This window comes from Panulirus ornatus, chromosome 8 (genome assembly GCF_036320965.1).
Source record: "Panulirus ornatus isolate Po-2019 chromosome 8, ASM3632096v1, whole genome shotgun sequence".
NCBI classification, from domain to species: domain Eukaryota; kingdom Metazoa; phylum Arthropoda; class Malacostraca; order Decapoda; family Palinuridae; genus Panulirus; species Panulirus ornatus.
In genome coordinates, this window is record NC_092231.1 from 21,810,114 (window position 1) to 21,831,253 (window position 21,140).

A 21,140-nucleotide genomic window follows, 5' to 3' on the forward strand; every position below is an offset into this window, starting at 1 on the left:
CGTCATGACCTACTGGGGTGAGAACCGTCATGACCTGTTGGGGTGAGAACCGTCATGACCTGCTGGGGTGAGAACCGTCATGACCTGCTGGGGTGAGAACCGTCATGACCTGCTGGGGTGAGAGCAATCATGACCTGCTGGGGTGAGAACCGTCATGACCTGCTGGGGTGAGAACCGTCATGACCTGCTGGGGTGAGAACCGTCATGACCTGTTGGGGTGAGAACCGTCATGACCTACTGGGGTGAGAACCGTCATGACCTGCTGGGGTGAGAACAGTCATGACCTGCTGGGGTGAGAACAATCTTGACCTGCTGGGGTGAGAACAATCATGACCTGCTGGGGTGAGAACCGTCATGACCTGCTGGGGTGAGAACCGTCATGACCTGCTGGGGTGAGAATCGCCATGAGCTGCTGGGGTGAGAACCGTCATGGCCTGCTAGGGTGAGAACCGTCATGACCTGCTGGGGTGAGAACCGTCATGACCTGCTGGGGTGAGAACAATCATGACCTGCTGGGGTGAGAACCGTCATGACCTGCTGGGGTGAGAACAATCATGACCTGCTGGGGTGAGAACAATCATGACCTGCTGGGGTGAGAACAATCATGACCTGCTGGGGTGAGAACCGTCATGACCTGCTGGGGTGAGAAACGTTATGACCTGCTGGGGTGAGAACCGTCATGACCTGCTGGGGTGAGAACCGTCATGACCTGCTGGTGAGAACCGTCATGACCTGCTGGGGTGAGAACAATCATGACCTGCTGGGGTGAGAACCGTCATGACCTGCTGGGGTGAGAACCGTCATGACCTGCTGGGGTGAGAACCGTCATGACCTGCTGGGGTGAGAACCGTCATGACCTGCTGGGGTGAGAACAATCATGACCTGCTGGGGTGAGAACCGTCATGACCTGCTGGGGTGAGAACCGTCATGACCTGCTGGGGTGAGAACCGTCATGACCTGCTGGGGTGAGAACCGTCATGACCTGCTGGGGTGAGAACAATCATGACCTGCTGGGGTGAGAACCGTCATGACCTGCTGGGGTGAGAACAATCATGACCTGCTGGGGTGAGAACCGTCATGACCTGCTGGGGTGAGAACAATCATGACCTGCTGGGGTGAGAGCAATCATGACCTGCTGGGGTGAGAACAATCATGACTTGCTGGGGTGAGAACCGTCATGACCTGCTGGGGTGAGAACCGTCATGACCTGCTGGGGTGAGAACAATCATGACCTGCTGGGGTGAGAACAATCATGACCTGCTGGGGTGAGAACCGTCATGACCTGCTGGGGTGAGAACAATCATGACCTGCTGGGGTGAGAACCATCATGACCTGCTGGGGTGAGCACCGTCATGACCTGCTGGGGTGAGAACAATCATGACCTGCTGGGGTGAGAACAATCATGACCTGCTGGGGTGAGAACCGTCATGACCTGCTGGGGTGAGAACAATCATGACCTGCTGGGGTGAGAACAATCATGACCTGCTGGGGTGAGAACCGTCATGACCTGCTGGGGTGAGAACAATCATGACCTGCTGGGGTGAGAACCGTCATGACCTGCTGGGGTGAGAACCGTCATGACCTGCTGGGGTGAGAACCGTCATGACCTGCTGGGGTGAGAACCGTCATGACCTGCTGGGGTGAGAACAATCATGACTTGCTGGGGTGAGAAACGTTATGACCTGCTGGGGTGAGAACCGTCATGACCTGCTGGGGTGAGAACAATCATGACCTGCTGGGGTGAGAACCGTCATGACCTGCTGGGGTGAGAACCGTCATGACCTGCTGGGGTGAGAACAATCATGACTTGCTGGGGTGAGAAACGTTATGACCTGCTGGGGTGAGAACCGTCATGACCTGCTGGGGTGAGAACAATCATGACCTGCTGGGGTGAGAACCGTCATGACCTGCTGGGGTGAGAACCGTCATGACCTGCTGGGGTGAGAACCGTCATGACCTGCTGGGGTGAGAACAATCATGACCTGCTGGGGTGAGAGCAATCATGACTTGCTGGGGTGAGAAACTTTATGACCTGCTGGGGTGAGAACCGTCATGACCTGCTGGGGTGAGAACAATCATGACCTGCTGGGGTGAGAACAATCATGACCTGCTGGGGTGAGAACCGTCATGACCTGCTGGGGTGAGAACAATCATGACCTGCTGGGGTGAGAACCATCATGACCTGCTGGGGTGAGCACCGTCATGACCTGCTGGGGTGAGAACAATCATGACCTGCTGGGGTGAGAACAATCATGACCTGCTGGGGTGAGAACAATCATGACCTGCTGGGGTGAGCACCGTCATGACCTGCTGGGGTGAGAACAATCATGACCTGCTGGGGTGAGAACAATCATGACCTGCTGGGGTGAGCACCGTCATGACCTGCTGGGGTGAGAACAATCATGACCTGCTGGGGTGAGAACAATCATGACTTGCTGGGGTGAGAAACGTTATGACCTGCTGGGGTGAGAACGGCCACAACCTGTAGTAGTATCAGACGAGAACCTTGCCAGCTGTATACACAATAGAAACTGTTCCCAGTATACGACAAGTTCTACCTTCCTCTGAACGTAGAACCAGTGACTGAGCTGATGAGCAAGATATTCACAAGTAATATGGTCTTAATACGTGAGCTTCACAGGTCAGAGACTCCGATCACGACCAGATATTGGCACAAACAGTCATGGATCTGTTCCAGAAAGATAGACGCCACCTTCCAGTGATAATGGTTGAGATTTAACCTGAGGTAATCATCCTCTGGAATAAAGAAGGTCAGGACTCCTTGGCTTTCCCCTGCTATCCAGCATCGCTAACGTGACACATCGTTGAAAAATGATCGCGAGTTCTAAGATGTAAACGTTGACTGTGTTTTCATGGGATCCGATCCTCCACCTAACCCAGGACCTCCATGGATCTTGCCTTCTGTCACCTGATACCGTTTTACAGACAGTGTGGAAGATACGTAATGCTGATGTGACAGACGACAGACTTTGCCCAAGCGACCAACGATGTTGTCGCTCACAAGATATGTAAGGTGGGAACAACTCAAAGGGTGTGCAAGATCATCATATAACTCAGAAGGTGTGAAGATCATCATACAACTTCTGAAGTAACAGATCGCAACCCTTTTCGAGCTGGTCAGCTTCCAGTGTCTCTGAAGTAAAATTCAGTTCCCTTGGGGTCTGTAGTTACCCTTCAACGCTTTCTCAGTCTCTCATATTCCACGCAGACGCAGTCACGAACACCCGTTTCATCACGTCCTTTGCAGACTCTACCAGAATAGGCAGTCTTAATTTTCTTTTTAGAATACAAGAGACGGAGAAATATGCGTTAGAAGTGAAGAAATACAAGACAGCACACAGCAGTGGACTGGAGCAAGACCACTGTATCTCGTCCGAACGTATATATATAAGACGTGGAAGCCATAATGTCTGATAACCTTACCTTCATGCCTCTGCCTAAAGTAGGCCAGGCCGGATCCTGCCGACCTTTAAGAGGAGATAAAACCATTGAAGACGCTCATGAAGGCACTAATACTAATCCGAATAGAATACTGTTGTGTGCAAACATTCCTTTACGGCCGGGTGAAACCGTAGTGTTAGAAAGTCTCTTTTACGACCCGCGCTGAGGCTCTGTATACCCTGGTGTACCATGTATACCCTAGGCGTACCATGTATACCATGGTGTATTATGTATACCTTCGTGTACTATGTGTATCCTAATGTAACATGGAGAACGTGGTGTACCATGTATACTCAGGGGTACCATATATACCTTGGTGTACCATGTATACTTTGTCATTTACACTTTAGTATACTGTGTATACGCAGTTGTCCCATGTATACCCAGGTGTACCATGCAGGGTGTCCAGCATATATACCCTGGTGTGCACAGTGTACACCCAGCTACATCATTACTGCTGGGTTAAGGTGAGGAAGCACGCTTATGTCTTCAGTGTGGAGAAGCCTCAACATCCGTTGTTTGCCACCGTCGCCACCTCTCGTGGTGGTTTGTGTTGTAGTAACGTGTACGTCCGACCTCTCGTGGTGGTTTGTGTTGTAGTAACGTGTACGTCCGACCTCTCGTGGTGGTCTGTGTTGTAGTAACGTGTACGTCCGACCTCTCGTGGTGGTTTGTGTTGTAGTAACGTGTACGTCCAACCTCTCGTGGTGGTCTGTGTTGTAGTAACGTGTACGTCCGACCTCTCGTGGTGGTTTGTGTTGTAGTAACGTGTACGTCCGACCTCTCGTGGTGGTCTGTGTTGTAGTAACGTGTACGTCCGACCTCTCGTAGTGGTCTGCATTGTAGTAACGTGTACCCCCGACCTCTCGTAGTGGTCTGTGTTGTAGTAACGTGTACGTCCGACCTCTCGTAGTGGTCTGCATTGTAGTAACGTGTACCCCCGACCTCTCGTGGTGGTCTGTGTTGTAGTAACGTGTACGTCCGACCTCTCGTAGTGGTCTGCATTGTAGTAACGTGTACCCCCGACCTCTCGTAGTGGTCTGTGTTGTAGTAACGTGTACGCCCGACTTCTCGTGGTGGTGTGTGTGGTATTGACGTGTACACGCCCGCGGGAGCAGTGGCAGCGGCTGCTGCAGGAGTGACCTGAGGGAGGAGGGGAGGGTCAGCACCACTACAGCAGTGTCAGTAGGGGCGGTATCGTGTACTTCCAGCCTCCAGGTCTCTTATCAGTGATCTCACCGAGGGATGTGACTCAGAGGTGCCCTTCTCCTTATGCAGATGATGCTGTTCACTGACCTCCCGTGTGATCCAGCCGACTGTAGCACTTCCCAAACAGTACATTTGTGTTTCTGATCTTATTTCATTTTCTTTTTATCTGATATGATTTTTTTTAAATGTTTTGCTCAACTTTTCATGTATTTTTCATACACTAAACAGTTATCTTGCCGTTGTGCTGATGTGGTGAGATGTGACACTGTTTTGTATGTCGGTTGACTCCCTGTTGTCCAGTGTCCTTGTACGTGGTCTGTTCTTCGCCTCTTGTCCACTGTCTTTGTATGTGGTCCGTTCTTCGTCTCTGTTGTCCGTTGTCCTTGGATGTGGTCCGTTCTTCGTCTCTGTTGTCCCCTGTCCTTATACGTCGTCCGTTCCTCGTCCAGCTGGCATTCTCCGCCCGTCTCTAGTGCGCTGGTTTCTCTCTTCGTTGGTCGGTTTGTAAGGTTTCTTGAGCCTGCCAGGCGCCGGGGTCATTTACGGCTGTCAACGTCAAGTTGTGATAACCACCAGTTGAAGACGTGAACACCTTCTTCAGGTGTCTAGAGTTACCGTAGGACCATACACGCTCTTCACAACACTTATGGCCCTGGAAATGCACATGTAGATACGGTACGGCCGACCCATATGGGAATAAGTTAAGCCCCTGCTTGTATTGTGGGATATGCGAGACATGAGTGGATTCGGTTACCTGTATAATCTCATCGTTGGATATGTGATGATGGTCACCAGTGACGACCAATACCTTAGAATTATGTACCATGTGAGCGTTGTGCACGTGCTGTAAGGAAAACATTAGTTTGGTATATGATAGTAAAGAGGGAGAAAACCTGTGAGAGGAGGATTTGATGTAGCCAACAGGCGAGATTGCAGAGTTAAGAAAGTGTGCAAAGACCTCTCACGGCCCATATAAATGTGGTACAGGAAATAGATTACTGGGAATGGCTGAAATCACCGAGGCTGTACTCCCTGGAGCGTAGACGGGAAAGGTGGTATATCAAATATGCAAGAAAAAACGTAGAAGGCATGATCCCCAACCTACACACGGAAATAACTTCCCACTAGCACGACACACCTGCCACACTGCAGAGTACTACCTCTGGAGTGTGAAGGTGCGATATGCATGAAAAGAAAGTCCGAGAGACCCCAGCACTTCGCCTGCTATCATCGGAAACACCAGTGCGGTGCACACTGGAGAGGTTCACCATTGCCCTTTGGCAACCAGCGAGCGAGCCACCTCAGCAGTCTGGGCTCAGCCCGACATGTTGGGTTGGAAGACCTCCGAAGACATAACCAGGCATATGCCCGTGAACTGTTGAATGAGATCGTTCAATTCGGTCCTCGTGTGAACATGCATCATGTGGACGAGGGCTCACCACCGTACAATAAAATATATTTTGAAATACTGAAGATATGGAACATGCCAGCCCCACAGGTGCAGTGGCCGAGAATTTTTAAAGGTCACGTTGATTTTAAAAGTGGTTTTTCTTTATGATATCATATTCAACCCCACATTCATCCTCTTCGATACCTTGCCAGCTGCCGTGTTATTCACTACTGAATTTAACATCTTATTTCAAGGTAGACTCGAGTAAGATAGTGTCAGTGAATGTCACAAATCTATTGTCATTATTTTCGCTGATGTTCACGTGTTTCATCCGCGGCGTCAGTGGCGTCAGCTGAAGATTCACCTTGGAGACTGTTTACATTGTCTCTGTGATCACCTTCTGTGACGTAAATGTTCCTGTGACACGCCTGGTGGGGCCAGACGTGCACCACATCCCAGGTATAGTCTGTGGACTGTTTATTTCTAAGGATGATGACCTGTGACATTCCCCCCCCCCCCCCTTCCCGCCCCATGCCCTGACCTCTCTCATGGCAGGTTTCGGGGGCAACATGTGAGCTGTGGACGGCTGTGACATATCACCGAGTGGCATGGGAGAGACGACGTGTGTTTGTTGTTCGTATCTCTTAAAGAAAATACGACCAAGTTATGGTACTAATGCTTTGTACCACCACCACCACCATCATCATCAACATTTACTTTCTTCATCTTCTGAAATATGTACAAACTCCAGCGTCCAGCTGTGACCATCACCAGTATAGAGCCGCTTCAATGTTTGTATAGACTCTGTATAACTGCCCTGTTGGCCTCACTCTTATTTTTTTTTTTTGTGTGTGTGTGTGTGTGTGTGTGTGTGTGTGTGTGTCATCTCTGTATATATTCGTAGCCACTGACTACATTTGATTCTGCAGACCGTTTATTATTATTATCATTATTATTATTATTATTATTAATATTATTATTATTATTATTATCATTATTATTATCACTTGCTATTACATAAGGCTGTTGGGAGTAAGTACATCAATGTGTTGTAAATCGTTTCTTGAAGCCTTTAAGGAAAGTAATCATGAAGTCTGGTGATGAGGTGATAACGCTTATCTGAATGATTGTTACTGACGGCTCGCTGACTGTGAGGCCCAGGTTGAACTCATGACTGTGTTGCAGTGGCAGACGTGTTGTGTTGCCTGACACGTCCTATGGCGTAATGTAAATAACCTCTTTTTGATATTGTGGGTGAAGGAAAATGATAAAAGTACGTCTCTCTCTTAATGATTTGGTGTTTATGGGAAAAAACAGTCATTATTTCATGAATGATTAGCCAGTAATGGCATATACTATAACCCTTTTCTGTACTGTGTCTATTAGTGTTAATCACTCATGATGCGCCGGACTGTTGGCGTCAGCCGCATGCATGCGCTCTGGTGGAAGCCACATTATAACGGGTTGTGTCTGTGTGGTACAGGATGGTCCTGATCGTGGGTGAACACCTGGTGAAGGAGTTGCCCTCCTCCACCAGCGGGATCTACTCGTCGTGGCCACGGCTCAAGGAGACTGCCCACGCCCTCACCACCATGCTGACGGAGGAGATCGGGCCGCGGGGGCTGCTGTACCTGCGGCAGCGGGAGTACGCCGTCACGGTGCCGCATGACGAGAACCTCGTCATCCTGGGCACTGATGACGCCACCACCTCCGTCATGACCGTCCTCAGACACACGGGTGAGTACCCAGCCCTCAGCACACCTTCCTCTCCCTCACTCCCCTCTACCTCACAGTCACTCCTCTCTCCTCTCCCACACTCCCTTCCTCCTCACACTCACTCCTCTCTGCTCTTTCCCACTCCCCTGTTCCTCACGTTCACTCCTCTCTCCTCTCCTTCACAACCTCTCCTTGAAGTCTTCGCCCAAGTTGGCCGTAGATTTCTAACTATTCGACTGAGCTTCTGTTGGTGAAGGTTTAGTGATAAGCTTGTGTGTGTGTGTGTGTGTGTGTGTGTGTGTGTGTGTGTGTGTGTCGACGATGGGTTCGGTGTTGCTGTCACACCTGCTTCGTGGCGGCTCGAGGTAAGTCCTTACCCATCAGACACAGTGTTTAATGCCACCTGAATCCTGGGTATTATGTTCTCTAGCCCTCATGTGGGGGACGTAGAGTAAGTGGCGCGTGTGACACATTCGCTGCTGGAGTCCTGCGCGATCTTCGGCAGTGTTAGTACCGCTACCGCCTTTTTGTCGTCGGCGGGTGGTGTTGGTGGTGTCCCGAGCGGTGAGGGACTGAGGATAATCCTAGGACGCCCGCTGAGGTAAGTTGACCTCCCTCAGTCATCAGCTGGTGAGCTCAGGCTGTAGTAGGGCGTGGCTGGGGGGGGCACCGAGGTGGTCGCCACCCGACGGACGTATCAGGATGAGATGAACCAGGTATACGTACAGATTATTCTTACGACGGACGTCTCTGGAGGTCAGTTTGACGGCTTGGCCTTCCGTGGCGTGCGTCGCCATACATCAAGAGGGGACTTGACATGTCGGAGGCACTAGGCTCAGGGAGGAGAGGGGGACGTCGACTCTCACACGGGGTGAGGACCAGTGTAACTCTCCCATTACGATCGTCAGTGAACGACTAACGAGCAGCCTGCGGCTCCCGGCCTCCGTCTCGCGAGCCGTAACACCTACCAGGCCAGGAAATGGCAGCCATGTTGAGCATGTTTCTTCACAGCAGTTGACACATCTGCCGACAGAGGGCAGCACCGAACATAGCAACAACAAAAAGATGCATAAATTCCAACCATGGCACGTACAGTCCCTTAGCGCTTTCCTTCATATATTTTAGCTTGTCCGGTGAGCCTTTAACATCAGCTGAGGATTGGTTCGTTTGCTTTGCCAAGAGAAATAATTGCCTGTGTGTCTGGTGGAGGATTTATTACTAGCTGGTTGACTGCAGCATTAGAATGGGTGATGGAAGAACTGGGGAGACATTGTCGAAGTTTTCACTTGTCTAAACAGCTGTTCTGGGACATGCACACATATGTACATGCTGACTATGAGTCGGGACAGGCCCGATCGGGGTCGGGGTCAGCATGGGTTCGAATCCTGTGTGCCGTAGTCGGCCCACACCCAACCCAGGTATTCATCCTTCTTTCTGGGTCGGTCGATAAAGAGGTACCTGGCTTAGACTGGTGTGTGTGTGTGTGTGTGTGTGTGTGTGTGTGTGTGTGTGTGCGCGCACATACAGAGTTAAGGTATAGTACATATATACAAGATTAAGGGACAGGGCAATACACATTTAAACTCTCTACCCGTAATACATAATCACAAATAGTATTAACGCAGAGGATACAGACTATTAGATCATCCACCATAGAGGAGAGAAGAGTAGAGGAGTGACCTGATCAGTCTTCAGGTTTCTAATTTAGCTAGATGACGTCGACAGCATTCAGGTCTTCGTGAGATGCCAGTGGCACAGCTGCCCCCCACTTGAGGGCATAACAAGACGCTAAGAAGTGCTACTTCGGGAGCAGGACGGGGGATGACTGGAACACGCTACGTGACCCGGTGATAAATGTTGGTAACACGGAGACGTTTCAGGAGCCGCTTGATAGTAAAGAAAGTTCAAGAGATGAGGCCCCACGAGTGTAGAACTCCCTCCCCGTCCTGAACAAACAGGTGATCACACACACACGCTCGCACGGAAGAGAGAGAAGGAATGAGAAAGTAGGAACTCATGTGAGGGAACGTATTCTGTTTGTGAAGACTCTCTTTTTACCTTCTCCTGTACACATACGCTACGGCCTTACCTTACATCCTACCTTACCCAAATGTTCCGTGGAGTTACCTTTCCTTCAGCTTTCCCAAATCCTCACATGGGCAAGTGGTCCAAAATCTGAAATTCTAGACGTAAATATTATTTTTGATGTATTCCATGTTTTCGTATGTTTATCTCCCTTGTCATCACCAGGACCTGCCTCTTCTCCTCTGGGTCGGGACTCTACCGGGTCTTTTCTTATCCTGATCACAACTTTTCCTCACCTGCTGTCATATTACCAGGTCCTGACTCAGGTTTTCCTGCCACTCACACACACACACACACACACACACACACACACACACACACACACACACACACACCTCCATACCCCCAGGTCCTCTTACCACGTAGTGTACCTTACTTCTGGCTCGCTGTAAGGTGCCCAGGTCTTCCTTCAGTGCTCCTATGTCCTCCTTTACCTTCATACTCAACACTATACCTCGGCCCTCCCATGTCTTATTATACCTGCTGGTGAATTGGTACAGACTACCATGGTCTTGCTGTACCTGCTGGTGACCTGGTACATCTGTTAGTGACCTACAGAATCCCCAAGCCCTGTTGTACATGATGGTGACCTGGTACTGATTCCTTCGGGCCCTGTTGTACCTGTTAGTGACCTGGTACAGACTCGCCAGGTCCTGGCTAGCCATAATAGGGTGTGGGGTCGTGGCGGACACTTAACACTGAGGCAGTCCTCTGTTTGACCACTGATGAATCATGTTTGCTCTCTGCTATTGCTGCTGCTGCTGCCGCTTCTCCTGCTGCTCCTGCTTTCTCTGCTGCTGTTTTGTTGCTGATTCTGTTGGTGTTGCTGCTTCTGCTGTTTATGTCACTGCTGCTGCTGTTGCTGCTGTTTCTTTTCTCTCGTCCTTCTGTTCTGTCTTTAACATTCCCCATCACCTGCCCTCCCTCCTCCCGTCTTTCCCAACCTTTACCACATAGTCTTAAGCATTTCCTTTATGTTGTTCTCTCCCTTCCCTCCATCCCTTCCCTGTGCCGACACTCCACGTACCTTCCCTCCCACTAGTCCCTCTTCCGTTCCTTCCCTTGTGTTGCAGGAGCGAGTCCTCCCTCACCGTACACTCCTCCTCCTGCTTTACTATCTTGTCTCCATAAATACAGATTAGCAATATGGGATACTAAAGCCGTCCTCCAGCAGATAACATGGTCATACACCATTAGGTCTTCTGTTATCCCTCCCTCCCATGTATACCAATGTCCTCCCTTATTCCAGTTCCTCCCACTCCCCCGTCTCCCACCCTACTAGGCAGTAAGACAACCCCAGTACGACCCTCCGTAGCGCACTGGTCAGCGATGTGACCTACCAGTCGAACGTACCTGGGTTCTAGACCCGGACAGGGTAGCCGACTCGCTGCCAAACCAATTATTTCATCTTTCACTTGAGGGCTGGTCGATGAATGGGTACCTGGCGTAAACCTGGTTATGTGTGTGTGTGTGTGTGTGTGTGTGTGTGTGTGTGTGTGTGCGCTCGCGTAAGGTTAAGACATGGTATAGATATACATGGTTTAGAGATGGGGGGGCAACACGAGAGAGAAACCCCTTCCCCGTAACACACGAGTAGTGATCACACGAAGATGATAACGTGTAGGTAATAACAGATCCCTAATCCCATCCCTGCCATTACCACCATCCCTGCCACTACCACCATCCCTGCCACTACCACCATCCCTGCCACTAATCCCATCCCTGCCATTACCACCATCCCTGCCACTACCACCATCCCTGCCACTACCACCATCCCTGCCACTACCACCATCCCTGCCACTACCACCATCCCTGCCACTACCACCATCCCTGCCACTACCACCATCCCTCCCACTACCACCATCCCTGCCACTAATCCCATCCCTGCCATTACCACCATCCCTGCCACTACCACCATCCCTGCCACTAATCCCATCCCTGCCATTACCACCATCCCTGCCACTACCACCATCCCTGCCACTACCACCATCCCTGCCACTACCACCATCCCTGCCACTACCACCATCCCTGCCACTACCACCATCCCTCCCACTACCACCATCCCTGCCACTACCACCATCCCTGCCACTACCACCATCCCTGCCACTACCACCATCCCTGCCACTACCACCATCCCTGCCACTACCACCATCCCTGCCACTACCACCATCCCTGCCACTACCACCATCCCTGCCACTACCACCATCCCTGCCACTACCACCATCCCTCCCACTACCACCAACCCTCCCACTACCACCAACCCTCCCACTACCACCATCCCTGCCACTACCACCATCCCTGCCACTACCACCATCCCTGCCACTACCACCATCCCTGCCACTAATCCCATCCCTGCCATTACCACCATCCCTGCCACTACCACCATCCCTGCCACTACCACCATCCCTGCCACTAATCCCATCCCTGCCATTACCACCATCCCTGCCACTAATCCCATCCCTGCCATTACCACCATCCCTGCCACTACCACCATCCCTGCCACTAATCCCATCCCTGCCATTACCACCATCCCTGCCACTAATCCCATCCCTGCCATTACCACCATCCCTGCCACTACCACCATCCCTGCCACTACCACCATCCCTGCCACTAATCCCATCCCTGCCATTACCACCATCCCTGCCACTACCACCATCCCTGCCACTACCACCATCCCTGCCACTACCACCATCCCTCCCACTACCACCAACCCTCCCACTACCACCAACCCTCCCACTACCACCAACCCTCCCACTACCACCATCCCTGCCACTACCACCATCCCTGCCACTACCACCATCCCTGCCACTACCACCATCCCTGCCACTAATCCCATCCCTGCCATTACCACCATCCCTGCCACTACCACCATCCCTCCCACTACCACCAACCCTCCCACTACCACCATCCCTGCCACTACCACCATCCCTGCCACTACCACCATCCCTGCCACTACCACCATCCCTGCCACTACCACCATCCCTGCCACTACCACCATCCCTGCCACTACCACCATCCCTGCCACTAATCCCATCCCTGCCATTACCACCATCCCTGCCACTAATCCCATCCCTGCCATTACCACCATCCCTGCCACTACCACCATCCCTGCCACTACCACCATCCCTGCCACTAATCCCATCCCTGCCACTACCACCATCCCTGCCACTACCACCATCCCTCCCACTACCACCATCCCTGCCACTACCACCATCCCTGCCACTACCACCATCCCTGCCACTACCACCATCCCTGCCACTACCACCATCCCTGCCACTACCACCATCCCTGCCACTACCACCATCCCTGCCACTAATCCCATCCCTGCCATTACCACCATCCCTGCCACTACCACCATCCCTCCCACTACCACCAACCCTCCCACTACCACCATCCCTGCCACTACCACCAACCCTCCCACTACCACCATCCCTGCCACTAATCCCATCCCTGCCATTACCACCATCCCTGCCACTACCACCATCCCTGCCACTACCACCATCCCTGCCACTACCACCATCCCTGCCACTACCACCATCCCTGCCACTAATCCCATCCCTGCCATTACCACCATCCCTGCCACTAATCCCATCCCTGCCATTACCACCATCCCTGCCACTACCACCATCCCTGCCACTAATCCCATCCCTGCCATTACCACCATCCCTGCCACTACCACCATCCCTGCCACTACCACCATCCCTGCCACTAATCCCATCCCTGCCATTACCACCATCCCTGCCACTACCACCATCCCTGCCACTACCACCATCCCTGCCACTAATCCCATCCCTGCCATTACCACCATCCCTGCCACTACCACCATCCCTGCCACTAATCCCATCCCTGCCATTACCACCATCCCTGCCACTACCACCATCCCTGCCACTACCACCATCCCTGCCACTACCACCATCCCTGCCACTACCACCATCCCTGCCACTACCACCATCCCTGCCACTACCACCATCCCTGCCACTACCACCATCCCTGCCACTAATCCCATCCCTGCCATTACCACCATCCCTGCCACTACCACCATCCCTGCCACTACCACCATCCCTGCCACTACCACCATCCCTGCCACTAATCCCATCCCTGCCATTACCACCATCCCTGCCACTACCACCATCCCTGCCACTACCACCATCCCTGCCACTACCACCATCCCTGCCACTACCACCATCCCTGCCACTACCACCATCCCTGCCACTACCACCATCCCTGCCACTACCACCATCCCTGCCACTACCACCATCCCTGCCACTACCACCATCCCTGCCACTACCACCATCCCTGCCACTACCACCATCCCTGCCACTACCACCATCCCTGCCACTACCACCATCCCTGCCACTACCACCATCCCTGCCACTACCACCATCCCTGCCACTACCACCATCCCTGCCACTACCACCATCCCTGCCACTACCACCATCCCTGCCACTACCACCAACCCTCCCACTACCACCAACCCTCCCACTACCACCAACCCTCCCACTACCACCAACCCTCCCACTACCACCAACCCTCCCACTACCACCAACCCTCCCACTACCACCAACCCTCCCACTACCACCAACCCTCCCACTACCACCAACCCTCCCACTACCACCAACCCTCCCACTACCACCAACCCTCCCACTACCACCAACCCTCCCACTACCACCAACCCTCCCACTACCACCAACCCTCCCACTACCACCAACCCTCCCACTACCACCAACCCTCCCACTACCACCAACCCTCCCACTACCACCAACCCTCCCACTACCACCATCCCTCCCACTACCACCAACCCTCCCACTACCACCAACCCTGCCACTACCACCATCCCTGCCACTACCACCAACCCTCCCACTACCACCAACCCTCCCACTACCACCATCCCTGCCACTACCACCATCCCTGCCACTACCACCATCCCTGCCACTACCACCATCCCTCCCACTACCACCATCCCTGCCACTACCACCATCCCTGCCACTACCACCATCCCTCCCACTACCACCATCCCTCCCACTACCACCATCCCTGCCACTAATCCCATCCCTGCCATTACCACCATCCCTGCCACTACCACCATCCCTGCCACTACCACCATCCCTGCCACTACCACCATCCCTGCCACTAATCCCATCCCTGCCATTACCACCATCCCTGCCACTACCACCATCGCTCCCACTACCACCAACCCTCCCACTACCACCATCCCTGCCACTACCACCATCCCTGCCACTACCACCATCCCTGCCACTACCACCATCCCTGCCACTACCACCATCCCTGCCACTACCACCATCCCTGCCACTAATCCCATCCCTGCCATTACCACCATCCCTGCCACTACCACTATTCCTGCCACTACCTCCATCCTTCCCATCATCGACCATGCTACCACTATCCATCCTACCACCTACAATCCCATCTACCGCCATCCCTACCAGTATCCTTCCTACCACCTACTACGCCCGCTACCACCATTTTGCTACACCATATACAATTGGGAGATACTGGAAGACCTGACCCCTGACCAACATGGCTCCTTGCTGGAGCCACATCCCGGCTGGAAGGTGCAAATGAAACCCAGTAACAACCGACCAGAGATGTTGTTGTTGTCAACATCAGGTACTTCCAGTATGGGTGTCAGGGGCCGACGTGTCTTCAGCAGGGGTCAACATAACGTCATATTTCAGCGGCCGCTCTTCGTCTTGAGGTCAGTACTATTTTCAAACGCTGCTTTTTGTATATTCGATGTCGCCCTTTTATCTAGGAGATTTACGTTTGATTTTCAGGGCTGATTTCTTTGGTTATCGAGGGTAATTTTATGTCTATGGAGGCTTTTTATTTTTCATGGTTACTCCTTGATGGTAAGCGGTCACTGCCTGGTTTTCTACGACCATCTATTTGTGTTTTTCCCAAGAGCTACATTTTCTTTTGGGGAACATGTGTCATTTGTGTCTCAGGATTTCCTTCTATTTAAGACTTAAGGACTTACTTAGAAGGTTTTTTCGAATCGTTGCATTAACATTTTAAACCTCATTTACCTTTTATGGCTCTTTATTCACTCTGTTGTGTGATGTAGTGAGTGTGGTGTGATGTAGTGAATGTGATGTGATGTAGTGAGTGTGATGTGGTGTGGTGAATGTGGCTTGGTCTAGAGAGTGTGGTGTGGTGCAGTGAGTGTGGTGTGATGTAGTGAGTGTGGTGTGATGTAGTGAGTGTGGTGTCATGTAGTGAGTGTGATGTGGTGTGGTGAGTGTGGCGTGGTCTGGTGAGTGTGGTGTGATGTAGTGAATGTGATGTGATGTAGTGAGTGTGATGTGGTGTGGTGAATGTGGCTTGGTCTAGTGAGTGTGGTGTGGTGTAGTGAGTGTGGTGTGATGTAGTGAGTGTGGTGTCATGTAGTGACTGTGATGTGGTGTGGTGAGTGTGGTGTGATGTAGTGAGTGTGGTGTGATGTAGTGAATGTGATGTGATGTAGTGAATGTGATGTGATGTAGTGAGTGTGATGTGGTGTGGTGAATGTGGCTTGGTCTAGCGAGTGTGGTGTGGTGTAGTGAGTGTGGTGTGATGTAGTGAGTGTGGTATCATGTAGTGACTGTGATGTGGTGTGGTGAGTGTGGTGTGATGTAGTGAGTGTGGTGTGATGTAGTGAATGTGATGTGATGTAGTGAGTGTGATGTGGTGTGGTGAATGTGGCTTGGTCTAGCGAGTGTGGTGTGGTGTAGTGAGTGTGGTGTGATGTAGTGAGTGTGGTGTCATGTAGTGAGTGTGATGTGGTGTGGTGAGTGTGGCGTGGTCTGGTGAGTGTGGTGTGATGTAGTGAGTGTGATGTTGTGTGATGAGTGTGGCGTGGTCTGGTGAGTGTGTTGTGATGTAGAGAGTGTGGTGTGGTGAGTGTGATGTGGTGTGGTGAGTGTGGCGTGGTCTGGCGAGTGTAGTGTGGCGTGGCTTGGTGTGGTGAGTGTGGTGTGATGAGTGTGGTGTGGTGTCGTGTGGTATGGTGGATGTGTCATTCCTGCTTGTCTCTGTTTCTCTGACAGTGTTAGTGTCAGGTCATGAATGTCAAAATGATTACGCTTTCCTCTTATGAAGAACTCGTTTGAAAGAATCCAGTTCAAGATAATTTTTATCCCCATGTATGACACGGCCCCGTATCTTTCCTCACGTATATCATATGATGGTTTGGGAGGTCGTCTCCGTGGGGTACCAGGCTATTGTGTTGTTCCTCTTCCTCCGCCCAGTTAGGTTGTGGGAGGCCGCAGCTCGCTCTAGGCGAAATTGTATCATCGCCTTAAGAACTCCCTTTTACGTAGTGTTTTTCCTGGACTACAGGCCGGATCTCAGCAATTATGCTATTTCCAATTCTCTATCACGTTGGGTGTGGTCCGGCAAGAAGTCAGTTCACACATTTACGGATTCTCAGAACGAGACCTCTCATGTTGGTAGAAACTTTCCCCCAAACATGATTTGACTTGAAAAACAACGATCTTTTATCCGGCGTTTTGAAGACTAAACTTCTGATTATGATGGACTAGCAGATACAGACCCTCCGGGCCCACCTCTGCTCTTTCCTCCTTTTTTTTTTTTCTCGTTTTTGCAACTCCCATTATCCCGACGCAACCTTGCCGTTGAAACACCGATCTTTTTCATCTCTTTTCCTGAAAATCATCGCCCCAGCAATTGCTACCCTGCCGAGGAAATGTATGAATTATTGGCACCTGTATATGGTGAGGGTTAGTCACCGTGCGTCTGGCAGCTTCCTGGACGCGTCTAGTATGGAAGGCTACACATCTTCCCTGCCAGTCCGTGGCCCAGGCACACTACCTACACCATATTGGGGGTCCCAAACTCCTCCATCACTTGTACTTCGGTTCGTGTCGTCCATCGTTATCATTACCAGGTTTTCTGTTATGTCATCCCTCCGTTTTCCCATTTTCTTTTGTTTTGGTGTACTTGTATTTTCTCCGATTCTCATTGTTCATTCACGTTACTCGACTCATCCTCGACTTGTTTGTTTCGGTCGTGTCATTTTTATAATCATGGCTGCCGGCACTTTTCTTTCATTTCCATTTCCTGCATCACCTCTGATCTCTCCTCATTAAACCGGGTTATTTCCTCCATCACACGCTCGCCTTGTCTTGTTACTGGCTCTATTGGCGTGTCGGGGAGGGAGGAGGGTTGGGGAGAGACTAACATGTTTACACTTCCTCTAACTCGGGGGAACAATGATATACTCTCCTCCTCCGTCGATAATATCACCATCTCTTAGTCTACTCACGAGTATTCCATCCATACGTCTAATGGACCGTCGTCTTTTGCAGCTATGTGGATATATGTTATTCATGGTGACGCTTGAGCTCTGGGAGCCGAGGGTTCGAAGCCCGGTCCTACCGAGTAGCGGGCCTGTACGCTAACCACAGGAACGGGAATCGAATCATCCAGGTAGGAACGGGTTTCGAATCCCTGATGCCCCGAGGTGAATCATTATCCGTTCCAGGTCTCCAGTACGAGTTAAAGATGTACACATGTTATTCATGTTTCGTGGAGTCCCCTCACACTCACACGATTATCTCTGATTACATCTGCAGTCTTTGAAGGTATACACAAGGACATGCACGAAGCAGTGGACGGTTCATGGGTTGACTGGGTCATTAGGGAGTACTTTGTGACGTCAGGGTAAAGCACGGGATGGTTTTGTGGGTCTTGACTGTGGATTGTTGGCTCTGGTCACTGTGCATTACACGTGATGCGTTGAGAGTGGATATGGGCAACTAAGGCTTCGTCGTCCGTTCCGAGCGCTACTACCTCGCTAAGGCGGGAAACGGCGAGCAGTAATACAAGGCAAAATAAACTAGAATCGTAGCTATGGTATTGATGACAAGATGTTTAACACACTCGAAGAGATAGCAATAAATGAACTTAGAGGAACCATACGTTCGGGACCCCATGGAATTACAGCCACGTCCTCAAAATCAAGCAAGAATTTATATTCTTCTAAACACCATCTTCAAACACAACGGTCATTCGAAATCTTCATCAGTCGGTGTTTCAAATCATCAGTGCGAGACACTGGCTCGAATCCTGGTCTCGCTGCTTCAGTTTAGGACATTTGTCATTATATCTTCGGTTCACCACTTGTTCCGAGACAATATTTTGAGTCCTCGTCTCGCCGTGGATTAATGGTTCATATCCTTCCTGCTGCTGCTGCTGCTGCTGCTTGTTGGTTGGAACCTTTGCCTCCGTGATTGGATCGAATCCCCAGGCGAGCAGGGTCCTTTGCCTGGCTCATTCTCATGTGCTTGAGTACAATCCTTGGTTATGGTGGTCTGCCCTTTGTCCTGACCCACAAAGGTCAGGTCAAAGGCTATTTCATCAAACCAAAGGGTCGCACCGGTTTCGCTGTAGGGTCGTACCGCCGTGCACAAGGGTCGTGCCGTTGTGCTCAGGAGGTTAATGATATGCAGGTGAGGGAGTTATCTCTTAGATTGGCCACACTGCTGCAGGCGTGAAGGGAAATCCTGTGGTGTGGTGTATTGTTGACCTGGGCTGTGTGGGCGTGGGCTGTGTAGGTGTGGGTTACGTGGGCGTGGGTTGTGTGGGTGGGGGTTATATGGGCGAAGGCGTGGGTTGTGTGGGCGTTAGATGTGTGGGCAGGGGCTATATAGGCTGGATTTTATGGGCATGAGCCGTGCGGGCGTGGGCTTAGTTTGTGTGGATATGGGTCGTGCGGACGCGAACTGTGTGGGCGTGGGTAAAGAATACATGAGCTTAACAGGCATGAGTTGTGGATGGTTATTGGTTTAGTTGTGAGTCGTAAGTGCACGAGTTGTATGGGTATCGTATACATAATCATGGGTCGTGCGGTGTGAGAGAGTGGGTGTATGTGGTGCAGGCGTGGGTCATGTAATGGCACCGTACGCATGGGTTTCCGAAGCTCATGTGGTGGTGGTCTACCGCCTCTGGGGCAGGGCTGGTGAGGGCATGTGTAGCGTGGGCGCGGATGAGGGCGGTGTGTGGGCGTGGTGCGTGGTGTATGGCTGCGGGAGTGACCGCTGGTGATGCTGACGGCGATAGTGGAGCACTCGTGAGGCCGGCCGCCCGCGCCGCCTCATAAAGCCTGGTTTACGAGACGCGGGCACGCCCTCCGCCGGCCGCCCGCGCCCGCTCGTCCATCTGCCGCGGGGAGTGTAGGCGGGGGCAATGTGTGTGTGTGTGTGTGTGTGTGTAGCGGGAGTGAGTGTGGCCAGTGTGCCGGGCTACAGGTGCTCCTGCCTGACCTTCTTCTCCTGCCCCACCAGGCACTGCTGGAGCCCCTCCCGCCCCACAAGGCACTGCTAAAAACCCACCCGCCCCATTGGTCACTGCTGGAGCCCCTCTCGCCCCACTGGGCACTGCTGGAGCTCCTCCCGCCTCAGCAGGCACTGATGGAGCCCCTCTCTCTCCTGAGGGCCCACCCTTCCCTACCCGTAGGCAGGCTTTATATGATCCGAACCGGTGTGAAGGATCACTTCTTACTTTAATTAAAGTCTCTGATGTGTAGACCATCTTTCGCCCTGTATCTAGTGTGGGCAGTATATGGTGTGGGAGGTATGCAGTGAATAAGGTGTGTGGGGTGGGAGGTGTGTGTTGAGTGGGTGATATGTGGTGTGGAAGTTATGAGGTGTGGGACGTGTGTAGTGTGGATTAGTTGTGTGGGAGGTACATACCGTGGGAGATGTGTGATATGAGAGGTGTATGGTTGGGAAGTATGTGGTGTGAGAGGTGTGTGGTGTGGGAGGTGTTCAGAGTGGGAGGTACGTGGTGTGGGAGGTGTTTGGAGTGGGAGGTACGTGGTGTGGGAGGTGTTTGGAGTGGGAGGTACGTGATCTGGGAGGTGTGTCGTGTGTTCCTCAGGCAGCTTAACATGCCCCCACTTCCACACACACACACCACATCTTCAGGTTACACTTAGCAGTTGTTCCGTAGATGTTTTGTGACGTTTCCTTCGTGACTACACGTTGAAGCCCGTCCGTAGTGGTTCGTTGTAGTGTGTCCTTGGTCACCAGAGAGATCTGTCCTTAGATGACCTTAGTACACAGTCCGTGGATTACCCGGGGAGGTCCGTCTAGGGATGATTATATTACGCACTTCGTCCTTCATTACCTGGAAGGATCTGTACGTGGATGACTGCAGTATGTTCATAGTTCCTCGTAAATGTCGGTTGTTGATATCTAGAAACCACTTGGCCGTGATTGCGACTGCGTAGATCCGTTGCTGCAGGTGTTTTTAATTG

The 21,140-nt window shown here is 51.8% G+C and overlaps 1 protein-coding gene across 1 annotated transcript in view; it reads left to right on the forward strand.

Moving 5' to 3' along the window:
- LOC139749869 (protein N-terminal asparagine amidohydrolase-like) overlaps nt 1–21,140 on the forward strand; it is a 479,132-nt gene that overhangs the window by 227,191 nt on the left and 230,801 nt on the right. The window contains exon 2 of the mRNA XM_071664225.1: nt 7,545–7,798. Coding sequence (XP_071520326.1) covers nt 7,546–7,798 — 253 coding nt within the window. The 5' untranslated portion in view covers nt 7,545. The remainder of the gene's footprint in view (nt 1–7,544; nt 7,799–21,140) is intronic.